Source organism: Hippoglossus hippoglossus, chromosome 12, assembly GCF_009819705.1.
Source record: "Hippoglossus hippoglossus isolate fHipHip1 chromosome 12, fHipHip1.pri, whole genome shotgun sequence".
Taxonomy (NCBI): domain Eukaryota; kingdom Metazoa; phylum Chordata; class Actinopteri; order Pleuronectiformes; family Pleuronectidae; genus Hippoglossus; species Hippoglossus hippoglossus.
In genome coordinates, this window is record NC_047162.1 from 4927079 (window position 1) to 4942971 (window position 15893).

A 15893-nucleotide genomic window follows, 5' to 3' on the forward strand; every position below is an offset into this window, starting at 1 on the left:
TGTAAAAAGATACCAGCATAATCATTTCATTGACCCTGATTCCAGACATCTAATTTCACAGATATCTTTGATAGTTTTTCTTTTATTGTATTGTATAATGTATTACCTGGGAGACAGCGGACACCTACAATATAATTAAACGCCATTCAATTCCTCCTCAATCAAACTACTGTAATCAGTTTATTAATGTTCTGTTTTTTTCTCTGGACCTTGTCAGATAGCGAATGATTGAATTCAAGAGTAATAAGGTAACATTGTGTTGTATTGTATTATTATTGTAAGGTGTCATTATTATGCCCACCGCATTTCTCATACAGGTCTGTAAGTCACAAATTGAAGCACTGCAGTGATTTACCTCTGCCGTGGTGGAACATTGTAGATGAGGAAACATTCCCTGCCTTGCTTTAATGATTAATGTAATCACTGCAGAGGACCAGACAGCAGTTGCTTATTTATCCAGCTATTTGTTTTACTTGCTACACTGTGATAGAAACTAGATTTTTCCTTTGAAAAAAATCTTTTATGTAAGAGTGTAGCCCATCTCTGGTTTTTGCTTCAGGCAATACATGTAGTTTTTCCTGAGTTGAACTTTTATCCACTCTGAGTTGAAATTTATTTAATTTTAACAAGATAATAGTTCAAGCTTGATACCTTTCTAATAAAATGTTGGTGCAACCCTATAAATATGCATCCCACTTGAATACATGATGGGAGACAAATATGGTTTAGGGGTTAATTTTCACTTCAGTGCTTCTAATCTATTACACTTGTTAAGGGCCACCTGCAGGAAAACCTTTTTTCTTTGTTTTAATTAGTTTTTTTTCTTACACAACTATAGTTACATTTCTTATAACGTAATGCACTGAGGTAGAGATAATGATTTGTGCTTAATTGTAGTTAATAAAACTTACTGTGCAACATGGAAAGTGTTCATCTGTGATAACTTAGTAATTAAAGTGACCTTTTCTCACATAAAAACAGGGAGTGAACTAAGAATAGCCTGCTTTTTATTTAGAGTGATGATCGTAGTACAGCAATAAGACTACCAGAGCTACAGCATGAATCTTCCTCCAAATGTAATTTGTTACTTTTATTAGACTGCAACTTGTCAGTGGGTTCAAAAAGTCAACTCTCGGTTCATTACCAACACAACATCTAAAGGCTGTGTGTCTTGGTGACATTAGAGATTCCGTTGAGGTGGAGTCATTACAAATAATGGACTATGTATGACCCTGGCAAAAACAACAGAGCTCGCCTCCGCTGTTCTTTTCCCAGAAGAGGCTGCAGAATGTGTAGAGAGGGTGATAAAGCACAAACCTCCTACTTGTCAAGGTTAATGCCCTACTTCACAGAGAGTAGACAGGGCCGCAGTCAGATGGAGTGGGTAAACTCTGTATAGAAGCACACCTTACGCTTTATTTAAAAGAATATGGGAGCTAGATGGATATTCCTTCAACCAAGTACAAAATTCTAATTTGATTTGAAGAACAGACTTTTTGAGGGGCCATTGTTCTAACCTGAAAAAAAGGCAACCCCCATACTAGTGTAAGTTAGTTCAGCGTCTTGAGCTTAACACTGTCATCTATCCGATTGCAAATTTCAAAATAAACTCAAAAATTGAACTTGGTTAAACTTGAGCACAACAACAATAAAACAATGGTCTGTTATGAACGTCCATAATATGATCTATCTTATATTTCCGTCTCTGTCTGTCTGTCAGTCTGTGTGTGGCTTGCAAATCTTGAGAATTATTCATCTAATTGGTATCACACTTTGAATTGTAATTGACCCAACGAAGAAGCAGATTTGGTGTGATTGGGACATGCGATGCATTCAACATCAATAACCTCTGAACAAACAGCGCCCTGCAGCAGCGGTGACTGGGACTCATCAATATGAGTGACATTGCTGATCACAAGAAGGGTAAACGGGCGGGTTCACATCAAGAGCAACACCACTTGATTCTCCAGCTCGGGGTTATACAAAGCAGAGCTTCACTAAACTTTCAATAAACAGGTGAACAACTCTGACTGAGTCCTGCAGCAGATATTTTACTGACCTTTTACAATTTCTACAGATCTGCAGGTGAAGTTTCAGAAAGAAAGCTGCAACCAGCGTTACCACAGGTCAAGCAGCACATTTCTAACAAGCTTAGAACGGGCACTGCACTAGTCCTTCAAAATATATCTAATCATATATCAATAGGTGTGATAAGACACAAGATACTTGTGATTTAAATTAAAATTTGCACCATTGTTTCACTGCGTAAGGTTGGAACTGACTGCCTCCATAGCATAGCGGATTGATGCTAGTCGCTCTGGAGACTATAATACATCATGGATGGCAACACAAGGGTTGATTAGACATTGAAGGTGTGAAAGGGGGAAATATAATGAAAAGAATTGATAGAACGGCCAATGCAGCCCACCAGTGTGGTCGGTCGGTCTGTCTTTAAAGCTGTGGCGCCAAATGATGAAAAAAGTTAAATTAAAGGCGCATGATGAATGACTTCTTGAGCCATCAAATGGAGAAAAAAAAGAAAAGGTTGTGACAGCATGACTCCTGATTTATTGATTTACCACTTCAATTTTTTTCATCCAGGGTGGTTCGAAAGAGCAAAGCAATCTCTGAGTTTCTTGGCTGTTGTTGCATTCCCTTGGCAAATGGACATGCCGCACAAACACAGACACACACACACTGGAGTACAAACATATGGAGCTCCCAGTGGGGCGGAGTTTTTAATCCTCAAATACACTGCCATAAATCAAACCCCGCTCCCTCATGCCCCAGCTCGTCTCTCTCAATGAAAAGCTCAAGCCAGTGGCACATTAATAGCAATTTACTGGGCCAGTCATGCGAGTAGAGAAGCATCAACAGAGCGTCCTTTATTTTGTAATTCCTTATTACTTTCACTCACTACACAGCCACAGAATTGGCACCAGTGAAGGATGTGACCTATCTACTGCGTCACCTTCTCCAAGTGGATGTCAGTCATGTTGTGCTTGTCCTACTAATCTTGCAATGAGATGTGCCCCTTCACTAACCTTCATAATACTATTTTGTCCATCCAACTAATATCAAGTGAGGTGTTTGCTAATGTTGCATTAATGTGCTCCTTGGATGGTCCCATTCCCTGAGCTGGGAAGTAATTGGATCGACTTTGATGTGTTTATGTAGGCAGTAATGCAGTTTTATGAAGGCAGTGATGCACCTTGATGATGGACCTTTGAAAGAAGAACAAAGAAAACAGGAAGGGGATAAAGTAGATGGTGATAATGCACCTTGACACTGGTTGCCAACCACCAATAACCCGAACAAAGATAGACGATGTGTTTTAGACGTACAAACCATTTGAGGAAAGCAAAAAAGAACAGAGTTGCTGCTGAACCAGTACATTCCCTGAAACGTCAAAAGTATTACTTTACCGGTTTATTGCTAATAAATAGCTTATATAACAAATCTGTGTCACTCTAGGTATGTGAATAGCAACAAATGTTTACAGCCTAATACCTTGGTAATAGTCACATTCTTCTTCTTCTGTTAGGTTTATAGGCGGGTGGCAACCAACGACAAGGTGCACCACCGCCATCTACTGCCCTACTTCTCTTCACCTTTTCATTACTTCGCACCTCCAAGGGGTTGGGCTACCATCAAAAAATATGTCTTCTTCTTTGTCCGGCTTATTGGCGTACAGCAACCAACGTCAAGGTGCATTATAGCCATCTACTGTGTTGGTGCACCGGTCCTGGTGGTACTGCAATACCAGAGGCTTGGGTTTCCTAAAAGTCATATGTCAGCAAAACAAATTGATACGCAATATGTGTATTTTACCTATTTGATAATAGTTAGAGAAAGTCAACTTTTAAAAACAACAATTTGGCCTAATGTCCCGAAAAGTGTCTTATGAACTTGTGTGTTTACAAAATAATGTTGCCTTTCATGTTTGTTAAGTACAATGTTGCCTTTATTGCATCATGAGGTAATAAAGGTGGTAAAGGAAACTGTTAACAATCACAGATAAGATGAAACCAAACAAGAAGAAGGTTACTTGGTTACTTGAATAAAACTAAAGATATCAACTACAGATGTCAGTAAATCATACTTAACCTGAACATTTTAAATTATTTTAAAACAAAATATTTCCAATCAGACCATGGAAACATTATTTGGTAATACATGGTCAGAGTTAGTACTGATTCTTCTTCATTAGTGTGGCTTGGCCCACCATTTCCTTTTCGAACCTGGCTGAACTTGAGAAAAAACAGTAACCAAGCAAAACCCAAACATGACAGGCATTCTGTATTGTTTTGGGTTTCACATGCGAGCACATACCATGTTAAAAATCAAGTCGATAGCCTAGCGAATGTGACCTGAACCTGAATATTATTTCAAAATGTTTATTTTGCCTGATTCGCCTGGGTATCCACTCTCTGCTTCCCATGAGTTTATGTCCATATAAAATCTGCTCAGTCACTTATACATATACCTTTCTGTTTTCAGGTGGAATGGCTAAAAAACGAAGAGCCTCTAAGCTCTGACGGTGTTATCGATACAAGAGGCGACCATAATCTCATCATTTCAGACGCTCGCCTGTCTGATTCGGGAAACTACACCTGCGTTGCCAGCAACATTGTGGCCAAAAGACGCAGTGTCACAGCAACTGTTGTAGTCTATGGTAAGAATGAAAGAAAAATGCACAAAGAATTTATCCAAGGGTAGCTTCTGTCTCAGCCAAAAAATGCACGGGAGATGAATGCTTTGGGTTTGCAGTGCAGATGATCAAAACGATGTCAAGCAGCTCTCTTGCCTGCATCAAAATATCAGCTTTCACTACAGACGTTAGCTGTCGAAGTGGCCCCTCAAGTAAATTCCCCAAAGTCATTAATATAAAAAGCACTGCTCAACCACAGCATGTGGCCTTTTCTCACTCAAGAGTCTAATGAGCAGGTAATGGGCAACTGATCCCTCATGTGTAAAGACAAGGAGACACAGGCACAATATTTACAAGAACTCAATTATTAATGATGGAAAGGCAGTGACGTGGGCTGTCACAACGCCCCGGCTTTTATCTGCCAGCACTAAACACCTTGTGTAAAATGCTTTGTATAGCTGCGAGCCAGCAGACACAAGCCAGCATTTTTATAGCCCTGTAGAGACCTCTGCTGAGACAAAGGAGAATAAGTGAAATTGTAATGTCATACTAGCACTACCTCCTTTCTCACCTTGTCAATTGGGGTGTTCTTGTAATCGGTCCGCTGACCTCTCATCCTGTTACTTTTATTTTTTCAGAAGGGGCATTTATCTTTTGTAGAAATATATCTGATTCTTTCTGACAGTCCGTTCTAGAGGCCCATCAATCATTAATTTCCATAATGGTAATGAAGTATCTGACAGGCTTACTCTTCCTTTTAGCTCCAGACAGATGTACAATAGTGGGTGGAATACTAGTATTTCTTTCTTTCCTGTGACAGCAGATGAGCTGAGTAGTTCATCATCCCACAATATTACAGGCAACAAATCAGAGGAAGAAGTATATGTTTTTTTTTTCACCTCTGATGCAAATCTTGTGACGCAGACACCCTGATGCTGTTTGTAATAACAGGAAATACGCTGTTATCCACAAAATGTAGTGCACTATTACTATATATTTATCTCTTTCCCTTCATTCTCGGGCACACACAGTGAACGGAGGGTGGTCATCATGGACAGACTGGTCCCCATGTAATGTTCGCTGTGGTCGTGGTGTGCAAAAACGTTCCCGCACTTGCACTAACCCAGCTCCGCTCAACGGGGGAGCCTTTTGCGAGGGCATGTCGGTGCAGAAAAGCACCTGTAACACACTGTGTCCAGGTAAGAACAAGGACGTACTCTTCATGCTGTTGTTTGTGCATCTGCACAACTTTGTTGCGGTAATATGGAGAATCCAAAAATGTCCTCCAACCTCACAGCTTCCTGTTAATACTTGTGTTTATAATCTGAAAAGCAAGTGACAGTGGCAAGTCAAATTTACCTCAAGTGCATTCAGGAAATACCTATGTACATGTCAGGGGCAAATATTTCATCTGACTGTTAGGGGGGACAAAGGAGAAATTTCTGAAATGCAATTACTGAGGGGGACACACACACACACACACACACACACACACACACACACACACACACAAATGTGTGTATATATGTACAATACCCCTAAACTGAACAAAAGCTATGTGTCACAAATTAAAATTTAGTTTCATCAAAAAAGAAGATCTCTCATATTTTGCTGTCAATGTGTAAAGTCCAGAACATTATGAAGCCTACCAGACTACCAGCAAACATCCAAGAGTGAAACTGAAACAGCAGAAATGAAATCAGAAGTAATACTTTTGAATATCCTTAAGATATTTTATTTAGGTGAACCGGAGCACCCGGTGAGCAAACCTATAGTACTACTGTAATCTGAACCAACACAGAAGTGGTTAGAATCTTCAGAGCAATGAAGATACTATCTCCATTACACGTGGCATCTATTGCACTTCTGTCCGTCCTGGGAGAGGGATCCCTCACATGTGGCTCTCTCTGAGGTTTCTACATTCTTTTCCCCCCGTTTCCTCTGTTCTTTTTTTTTTTTTTAGTTTTCCCTTACTCTTGTGTATGGTTAAGGGAAGAGGATGTCACACCTTGTTAAAGCCCTATGAGACAAATTGTGATTTGTGAATATGGGATATACAAATAAGATTTGATTGATTGATACTAGCCACACACACACACCTCTTTCCTATTCTTTGGTAATTTTTGTTTGCGTAATTTCATGTGAAGTCGAGTCCAACATGTTCTCTAATGTCCCCGTATCGTTACAGCCCTAGGTGTGACCAAAATCTGCTTGTTGAAATATTTTTCTGTGGGATTGGCAGACATGCTGCTCCCCTTCAGTCCTGAGGAGATGCTGAACTATTTGTCACTGAATGTGACATGATACTTTTCATATGCGAGTCCTGAGAGCTAAGGCAGCTACAAGGACTGCCAGCAGAGCCGCTGCTGCCTGATACCTGCTCAGACACCAAAAAAGGTTCAGTGCCTTTTCTCAAAAACTGGGCAGTTTGAGATTGAAAGTTGTTGCCAAAACAGTATGTCCGGACATTGATATTATGTCCATGTTGACCGCAAGGGCACTTAGTGCACAAGCACGACTGATAAGACGTACATGAGAAACGCTTGCTATCTGTGTCCATTTGCTCCAAGTCGGCTCTGCTGTCCGTGGCCCTCGGTCTGCCACCAAACAAGTTCCCAGTGTCTTTACGAGTCTTTTCAGTCTGAGATCCCTGCCTGGTTCTTCTCAGAGGCTGCACTTGTGGATCGAAAACATACCCTTCTTTCGGTTTGTATCCTCTTTTTGTTGGCCCTACAGATGACCAAGGTAGTTTCTTCGTTTCACTGGCACATCTTACTTTCTTTGCTGCGGGTTTTCTTTTCCTCAGTTTTGGTTTGAAGGAGGCAGGTGGCTTCTTGTTCTTCTTGCCTGTAGATGATTGAGTGGGGAGCGCCGGCGGTGTAGAGGGATGGTGGGGCACAGGTATCAGTGTTTCCTCTGGAGCACTTGGACTCTTGTTACACATCTCCCAAAAATGTTTTTTCTCTGCAAACAAAAATTTAAAATACATTAAATCAAAAATTTAAAACTGGACATTAGTGATACAAAGATAGATATTATTATCTCATTTAAACAACTTAACTAAGACAACCACATCGACCGACTGAGAAAAGATGATGTATATTCGTGAGTTATACAGATATAAAGTAACAACTTAACAATAATCATCCCAAACTGCTGACTACTGTATATGAAGAATGAAGTAAATATATGAACTAAAAGATATATAAACTATTCAGTAACCAATTGTCCAAAGTAATAAATTAATGTATATTTGTATTGGGTAGGCAGGTGGCTTCTTGTTCTTCTTGCCTGTAGATGATTGAGTGGGGAGCGCCGGCGGTGTAGAGGGATGGTGGGGCACAGGTATCGGTGTTTCCTCTGGAGCACTTGGACTCTTGTTACACATCTCCCGAAAATGTTTTTTCTCTGTAAACAAAATTTTAAAATATATTAAATCAAATAAGAAATAGTTCAATCAATACTTTTGTTAAATTAGACAAATCAATAAATAAAATTTAAAAACTGTGGACATGAGCGATACATAGATAGATATTATTATCTCATTTAAACCACTTAACTAAGACAACCACATCGACCGACTGAGAAACGATGATGTATATTCGTGAGTTATACAGATATAAAGTAACAACTTAACAATAATCATCCCAAACTGCCGACTGCTGTATATGAAGAATGAAGTAAATATATGAACTAAAAGATATATAAACTATTCAGTAACCAATTGTCAAAAGTAATAAATGAATGTACATTTTTATTGGGTAGTTTACTGCATATTTAAAGTTAGACACTTCTACCTGTTGATATCAAAATCAAAATTACATGCTGACATACCCCACTGCTCCTCAAAGCGAAAGGCCACTTCTATGGGGTCTGCAGAGTCATCATTGCTGAATTCAAGCATTTCCTCCACTTGTCCAGAGAGAAATGTCTGGATGTCTTCCTGTTTTGCTAGGAGTGCCGCCCTGTTCAAACATTCCACAGAACTTCTCAGTCCGTATGGTACTGGAGATTTGTCACTCATCTTCAGTTTTTAAGTGTCCTTGTCTCCCTACAGAAATGTGATTTGCAAATGTTGTGTTTCACTATTTCCTTCAGTTCATCGACAAACATCAATTGGCATTACCGCCATCTACTGTATCTAGGGGTTAGGGTTAGGGCAATTCTCTGTTCAGTTCAAAGGTCTTAGCTTTAATATTTAAGGTGCTCTTCTTGTTGTATAAAGAAATAACCTTAATACATATTTTAATTTACAGACATCAAAGGCAACATTATTTCCAAACACGTGTTTAGCACACGTTTGGAGACATTAAATAGACTTGCATTAATTTCCTGTAGACTTACCATTACCTATATCTAACCATGACAACTTAACTGAATTTTGTCCCAAATTGAACAACTCACCCCCATTTAACTGGTTAGTTAGGCATGTGTCCCCATATATGGCCTATGACTGACACATACACACACACACACCTCTCAAATATATGCACTTTTTGCCATAAGAAAAATATTTCTCCTCTTTGGAGAAGCTGATTCAGATGGTATTTTAATGTTGAAACTTGAGACTACAGATCTTAGAAATGTGGTTTTCCTGTCTTATTTATTGTGAATGTTGAATTATTCCTGCTATTTGAAAGACCATTTTTCAACAAGTTCTTTAAAGAACCTAATTGGGTTCAATACAATACAATACAATATGCATTTGCTGTTCTCCCACATAACTTTAACTTTAACTTTAAAATCTGTTGACTGAATGTACCGTGACTGTAGATCTCCAGCTCCAGACCAGAGGGCGGGAAACAGACAAAATGGCAACGTTACATTCTTCTTCTCTCCAAAATAGTGATTTAACATGAAAAGGTTCTTCAAAGCACCAAAAGTGGAGTTACACGTGTTTTGTAGAACTCTTCTCTTGAATTCAGTTCCCCAAAGAACAATAAACAGCAAAAAAAAAAAGGTTCTTTAGCGAGAAAAGGTTCCCCAGAGCACTCAAAGTGCTTCAGAGCACTTGTGAAGAACCAGTTTTCTTTAGAGTGTATAGTTTACTGTAGTCTCCTTTGATCCAATACCATTTTACCATTATGAATCACATGATTCCACTGTGATAGTGATTTGTATCTGATGCCTAATTCAGTAGACTATAAAAAACAGCCAATCAAGAGAAAATGTATTGGAAATGGAGAGAAGGGTGAAAACAACAGAGAGAGAAACAAACAGGTTTGGAGAGGAAAAGCCGAGCAGCAGTTCCAGTTATCAGAGCAGCTGTGTAATCTGCTCTGCCCAAGTGTTTTATTTTTCGACATGAGACCAAATTTATGATTTCAACCACCACACCCGTACAAAGAAGAATGCTCATCGGGCTTTAGAAAAAAAAGTAATCAGGGGAAGGCAGTGCACCCGTGCAAACATTATCTCCTCTTCGCCAACAGCCCTTTTCTGAAGGATTCTTTTTCTGCATCTGAGTTAGAAAATAAACAGAGTGCATTTGCGTTGAGATTAGCAGGAAGAAGGGAACTTTGAGAGCATTAGGAGGTGGAAAGGAGACTTGATGGAGTATGGCAGAAGCAGGCTGTTCTTTATGTCGCTAAGTCAGCAGGGCGGCACAATATTTTGGCTACCAGAGGAAGGAATTTTTTTTGTAAATCTAATAGTGCAGAGCTTACCTTCACAGTGTTCTCCACAGTTTCACATACCTATTGGATGAATCATCTTATGTTTGATATTTTCCATATTTTTTATAAAAGTGACGTTTTTGTCATTAGGGAAATATTGTTTATTTTTCTGCAACTTTATTCTTTTGTTTGAATGTGTTTCGTCACGCTTAGTCCAGAGCTCTCCTCCAGTAAGTGTGTCAAGGACTTCATCCCCTAACTGCTGTGTGTGTGTGTGTGTGTGTGTGTGTGTGTGTGTGTGTGTGTGTGTGTGTGTGTGTGTGTGTGTGTGTGTGTGTGTGTGTGTGTGTGTGTAAATGAGACATACATTCTAAAGTAATTTGAGAAGAAAAGCAAAAAAATTAATTCCATTCATAAACGTTTGTTTTTTGTCTGATCCCTCAGTCGATGGCAGCTGGGGAGAGTGGAGTGAGTGGTCAATGTGTAGTTCAAGCTGTGAAAGGCAGCGCAGCAGAGAGTGTACGGCCCCGGAGCCCAAACACGGAGGGCGGCTGTGTGACGGGGTAGCGCTGGCGACAGACAACTGCACTGGAGGCCTCTGCACACAGAGTGGGTAACATCACCACCTCGCTCCACAGTTAACAATTAGAAAAACGTTGTTTAGGATCATTAATGTCAGTCCCCTTGTGCATGACTATGAATAGATTTACTGTTCATAATTTCTGCCAGTGTGGGCTAGATCATGATGGCCATTATGATCACACTCATTACCAGCAGCCTCATTCATCTTCATTCCCCTCCAAACACATAACACACAGTACGTACAGACATGAATATAGACATAATTTGATAAGCAAATGCATGTAGTATTGAAAATGGTCATGGAGAAACTGTTAAGTTTTGATATTTCTGTCTTTGCAGATGGGAAGTTGCTACATGATGCAAAGCCACAAGGTGAGTTTCTCTTCAGCTTCCATTTCTTATCTTCTGTCGTTTTAACAACTTTACCATCGGCGGCACAGCCTGGAAGAATTCTTATGTGACATCACGCATTGGTCAAAATGATTCTCCTGCATTAGCATAGATGTTATTAGGATATTATAGGTTTGTCACTTTAGTAACTAGTAACTTTAGGGGGGGGGGGGGGGGGCTGAAGTGTTTGAGTCCACAAAACACTTTTGGAGTTTCAGTGTAGCTGATTAGTGACCTATCTTCAGACATAATAAAACAACAGGAAAAACATTTCAACCGTGTTTTAAGTCTAAAAGTCCACCAGAGCTAAATGCACCTCGTTGGAAGACATCAGAGGACATTCAGGGTTAAAACGTGCTGTATATGACCTCGTTTGGAGTTGAATATAAATGTTGGGGCTTACGGACACATGGATGACACCACAGGAGCAATATGGAGGCATGTTATGCTTTTTCTGTTGTTTTATTACGTCTGAAGAAGGACCCACCATTGATTTCAATTGCATTGGATTCTGCTCTAACAAAGTTTACCCCTGAGACTCCAGAAGTGTTTTGTGGACTCAAACACTTCACCCACCCCCCCATCGCCATAGGGTGAGTAGATAATGTGTGAATTTTCAGTTTTGGATGAACTATCCCTTTAAGGACGCACTTTATTGCCAGGTGTGAACACACATACTTAGGCCGGTCTACCAGTGATCAGATCTATCAAGACAGGTGTTAACAGGGCTTAACATAAAGTCCATGTCTGATGAGGGTAGAGCCAGTTCAATATTTTCATTTATAGGCCTGACACGCTAAACCTGGCACACTAAGTGTGACAGCAGCCTCAGTGAACTGGCAGCTCATCCCTGAAATCATCCTAATAATGTTACCCTTAGAATAAACAATACTTTTTAATTATAATGATTATAATGCTTAGCAAGTAGCTGTGGTGTTAGAGGAACAAATCGCTGTGACAGGTGTTGTCCTGGAAAAATGACTCTCTACGTGACTCATTGTGAATTTGCCCGGACTTAAAATAGACAAGCTGTAGTTGTAGATGTCCCCCAGGTAACATTCATCATGCATGAATAATGAGTGGAAAATACAGGTAATATTTCAGTTAATTGCTGGAATGTATTTTAGCAGGATAATAAAAAACATGAATTTCTATTAAAAGCATCCAATTTCATTTGTGGTGTGTGTGTGTGTGTGTGTGTGTGTGTGTGTGTGTGTGTGTGTGTGTGTGTGTGTGTGTGTGTGTGTGTGTGTGTGTGTGTGTGTGTGTGTGTGTGTGTGTGTGTGTGTGCGAGATATCTGCTGATATGGAGGATCAGTGGCTGTGGAGGTTTAGGGGTTTAATTTCAGCATCGATTTGAACATGAGGCCAGCTCTCCAGTGGTCGCTGGTGGTAGGGGGCCACCCACCTTTGATTTACTATTTCATATATATATATATATATGTATGGTTGACTCTAGGGGTTAGCATTGGTCCTGCAAGGTTTTGAAACACTAGGTTTAATTTGATAATGAATGCAATATTGAAGCATCACTGTATCTCATCATAAAACAATCATATAATTTTGTTTACTGCTCAAAAACCACTTTTCTTTAAGATTAACTTAAGAAAAATAACACGTTTTGTTATGATAATCTTCACCATCATTACCTCGGTTTTACTTCTGTGCCAGTGCACATCACATTTCTATTAATATCCTTATATGTCATATATCCAGTACAGCATTTCAAGCCAAGCAGCCTGTGGTTTACCACTATATATTCATCTCTTTTGCATAATTGCTGTGTAGGCTAATGGGCCATTTATGTGTTGATTACTGCTGCATAGTTTGTGCAGTGAAAAATCATTTTTCTACCTACAAGCCACAGGCGCATGTTTCTCCTTACTTGTCCTTTAACACAGTTGTGTTTTTTGGTTTGTCAGAAATGGGCAAAAAGAATCCAGCCAGGCAGCCAAAACTTCCTCAATTAACCCTCTACTGTAGCTGTTAATGCCGCTTTGCATATTATGGCAATTTCTCCTAATTTGATCTTCAGGTTACTTAGAGGATTTCTCAGCATGTCCTGTTTCAGCACAGATCTCATTATCTTTCAAGAACAAGCTAGCAGCCTCTTTATTTCCCACTCATTCTTTTTCTGTGTGGAGTCGGACGCGGCAGCACTGGCGGGACCAGATAGTGCATAATCATCGCCAATGAGCTAATTTAATGAATTGGTTTTGTCACATTATCCCAGTGGAACACAGAGCGCCTCCAACACCAGCGCCAAGCAGTGTGTTTGAAATGACAGTCAGGTGCTGGGTTGATTATATCGCCTTCCTTCCGAGGTTCCTCATTAGTTGCTTTAACACTGGAGGATGGAACAATGAAGCTGTGTATCAGGAGGCAGGCCAGATATGGAACAGAAAATAAAAAGGCCCTAAACAAAAGTTTGAAACAAAGATACAAAACTTTAAAACAGACTCCCCTCCTATAAAAGACTCTCACGACTTTACCTCAGCTGTGTTTCCGCAGCGACACCGATTTTATTTTGGGCAGGAAATGCCTCCTTATTAAGCAGAGCTGGAAAGCTAGAGACAAAAAGTCAGTGAAAATGTGCTTCTCTCTCACTCACTTTTGACTCTCCTAGGTGTGGAGAACAGCAGTGATGTGGCCTTGTATTCGGGCCTGGCAGCGGGCGTGGTGACGGTGGTGCTGCTGATCGTCGCTGTCACGCTTTATCGAAGAAGCCAGAGCGAGTACGGTGTGGACGTCATCGACTCATCCGCCCTCACCGGGGGCTTTCAGTCCTTCAGCTTTAAGACCTCTCGCCAAGGTGAGCTCACGACTTGTCATACAAATCAGAAAATGTCACATCTCACTCTGAACATAGGCTTCCCATACTATATCCAAAACTATACCAAATCCAAAACTATACTGTATACTACACAAACTACTATTTCCGAACTGGATCGTAACATAAGAGAAGGGACAAAAGAAAATGACATTAAAAGCAACACTAAGTGTGAAGTATAAATTGCTCTCGAAACTCTATAAATATAAGTTTATTGCACAAAATAGTTGAAAAAACAGAGTTCAGATGAGGACTGCATCCAATCCTTCAGAAACAAAAGTTTTGTCCTATAATAAAATGACAATTATGGAAGCTTTGATTCCAAAATCAGACGCCAATCATTTATAATGCCAGCTCCCAATAATCCGATGGAGGACACATCCTGAGGGAGGACATCTTCCATTTTCCTGTTTTTATTGAGAGTATGCAGATTAGTGTACCAGTGTGGCGTGTAGAAAAGCAAGTTGTGACGTTAATTTGCTGGAGTCTGCTGTCATTTTGGATGATTTAATTAATTGATTATGAAATGCATGCTGTTTAACGCGTCCATAATTACACTCCGCACACCCAATAAATTAGAAAGTGGACTTGAAATGCAATTATCGTTTCTGCAGCTATGTGATAGCTGTGACAACCACGGGTATTTCTGTAATATCACCTGTGATTCAACACAGACTCTTGCATCGTCCCACTTACATATGTTTTGAAACATATGTAGGATTTGTCAAGTCAATATTTGAAATCTAAGGTGAAATTGTACAGATTTCTGAGGATGTCTGTTTTTGCACCTTCACCATCTAGAGCCGTTTATATGAAATGTTCTGCACTTGACTTTGCAACAAGAGGTTTGTTAAAGAGCAATTGGAAACGAGGGCCAAAATTGCACCACCTAATTTGCATGAATACAGCCTCAGCTGCTGCACCACACTCACCTCTGCACAAATGGGTTCATTTGGCGTATAAAAAAAGACCCAATAGGCACAAACACAAAAACATCCTGTTACCAATAAAAATGATTGTGATTTTCCATAAGAATACAGAAAATAACAAGCATGTTCACTGAAATGATTGATATATTTATTAACTTGTATGATGTGAACATTGTATCAAAACTGATGAGAGTTTATTTTACTGCACAGGTCCTTAGCAGTACCAGAGTTAGCTATAAGCTCATTATAAACCATAACATTAAAACACAGCAGCTGCAGCAACAATACAATACAGTTTGATAGCATTAAAACAGGCAGCAACAGGATTTCACAACATGAGGATCAACTGTCTGAGTTTATGTTGATTATTTAAATCTTTTGAAATTGCTTTAGGACTGAAAGTGCAATCATGCTGTTTCATTAGATTGATGCTTGATATTCAATAGTCAAAGCACATTTACATGGTAGAAGGTGGGATGCCATTATGACATTGTGGCAGGTGGCGTACAAGGATGTCGAGTATAATTTGATTTTAGTTCACAACCTACATTCAGATTCTTTTATACAAAAACACAGTCACATACTCGAGCCTGTTGCCACCTGCACATATAGGAGCATGGATGGAGCAGGACGCCACAATATACAAGATGTGGTTCTGCTTTTATTGCACTTTTATTGCAACTATTATTAATATCACGGTGTAGCCTTTAAACTCCAGAACATGCAGATTTGTACTTGTATGTATTTATGTATATATATGAATTAAACATACGTTTCTTCGTATAGTGATATAGCTGCATCAATTATTAAAATGCTTTAGGGGCCACACTGACTGGTTTAAATTTTTCAATTTGTTTGCCTTCTGGAGATGCTGTCTGTGCTTGTTGTATTGTGCT

General features: G+C 39.6%; 1 protein-coding gene across 1 annotated transcript in view; it reads left to right on the forward strand.

Annotated features, from left to right (window-relative positions):
* The window catches only part of LOC117771822 (netrin receptor UNC5D-like), a 180229-nt gene that overhangs the window by 142526 nt on the left and 21810 nt on the right, over positions 1-15893 (forward strand). Inside the window, exons 5-9 of the mRNA XM_034602605.1 lie at positions 4501-4675; positions 5683-5850; positions 10711-10875; positions 11188-11220; positions 13865-14050. Coding sequence (XP_034458496.1) covers positions 4501-4675; positions 5683-5850; positions 10711-10875; positions 11188-11220; positions 13865-14050 — 727 coding nt within the window. The remainder of the gene's footprint in view (positions 1-4500; positions 4676-5682; positions 5851-10710; positions 10876-11187; positions 11221-13864; positions 14051-15893) is intronic.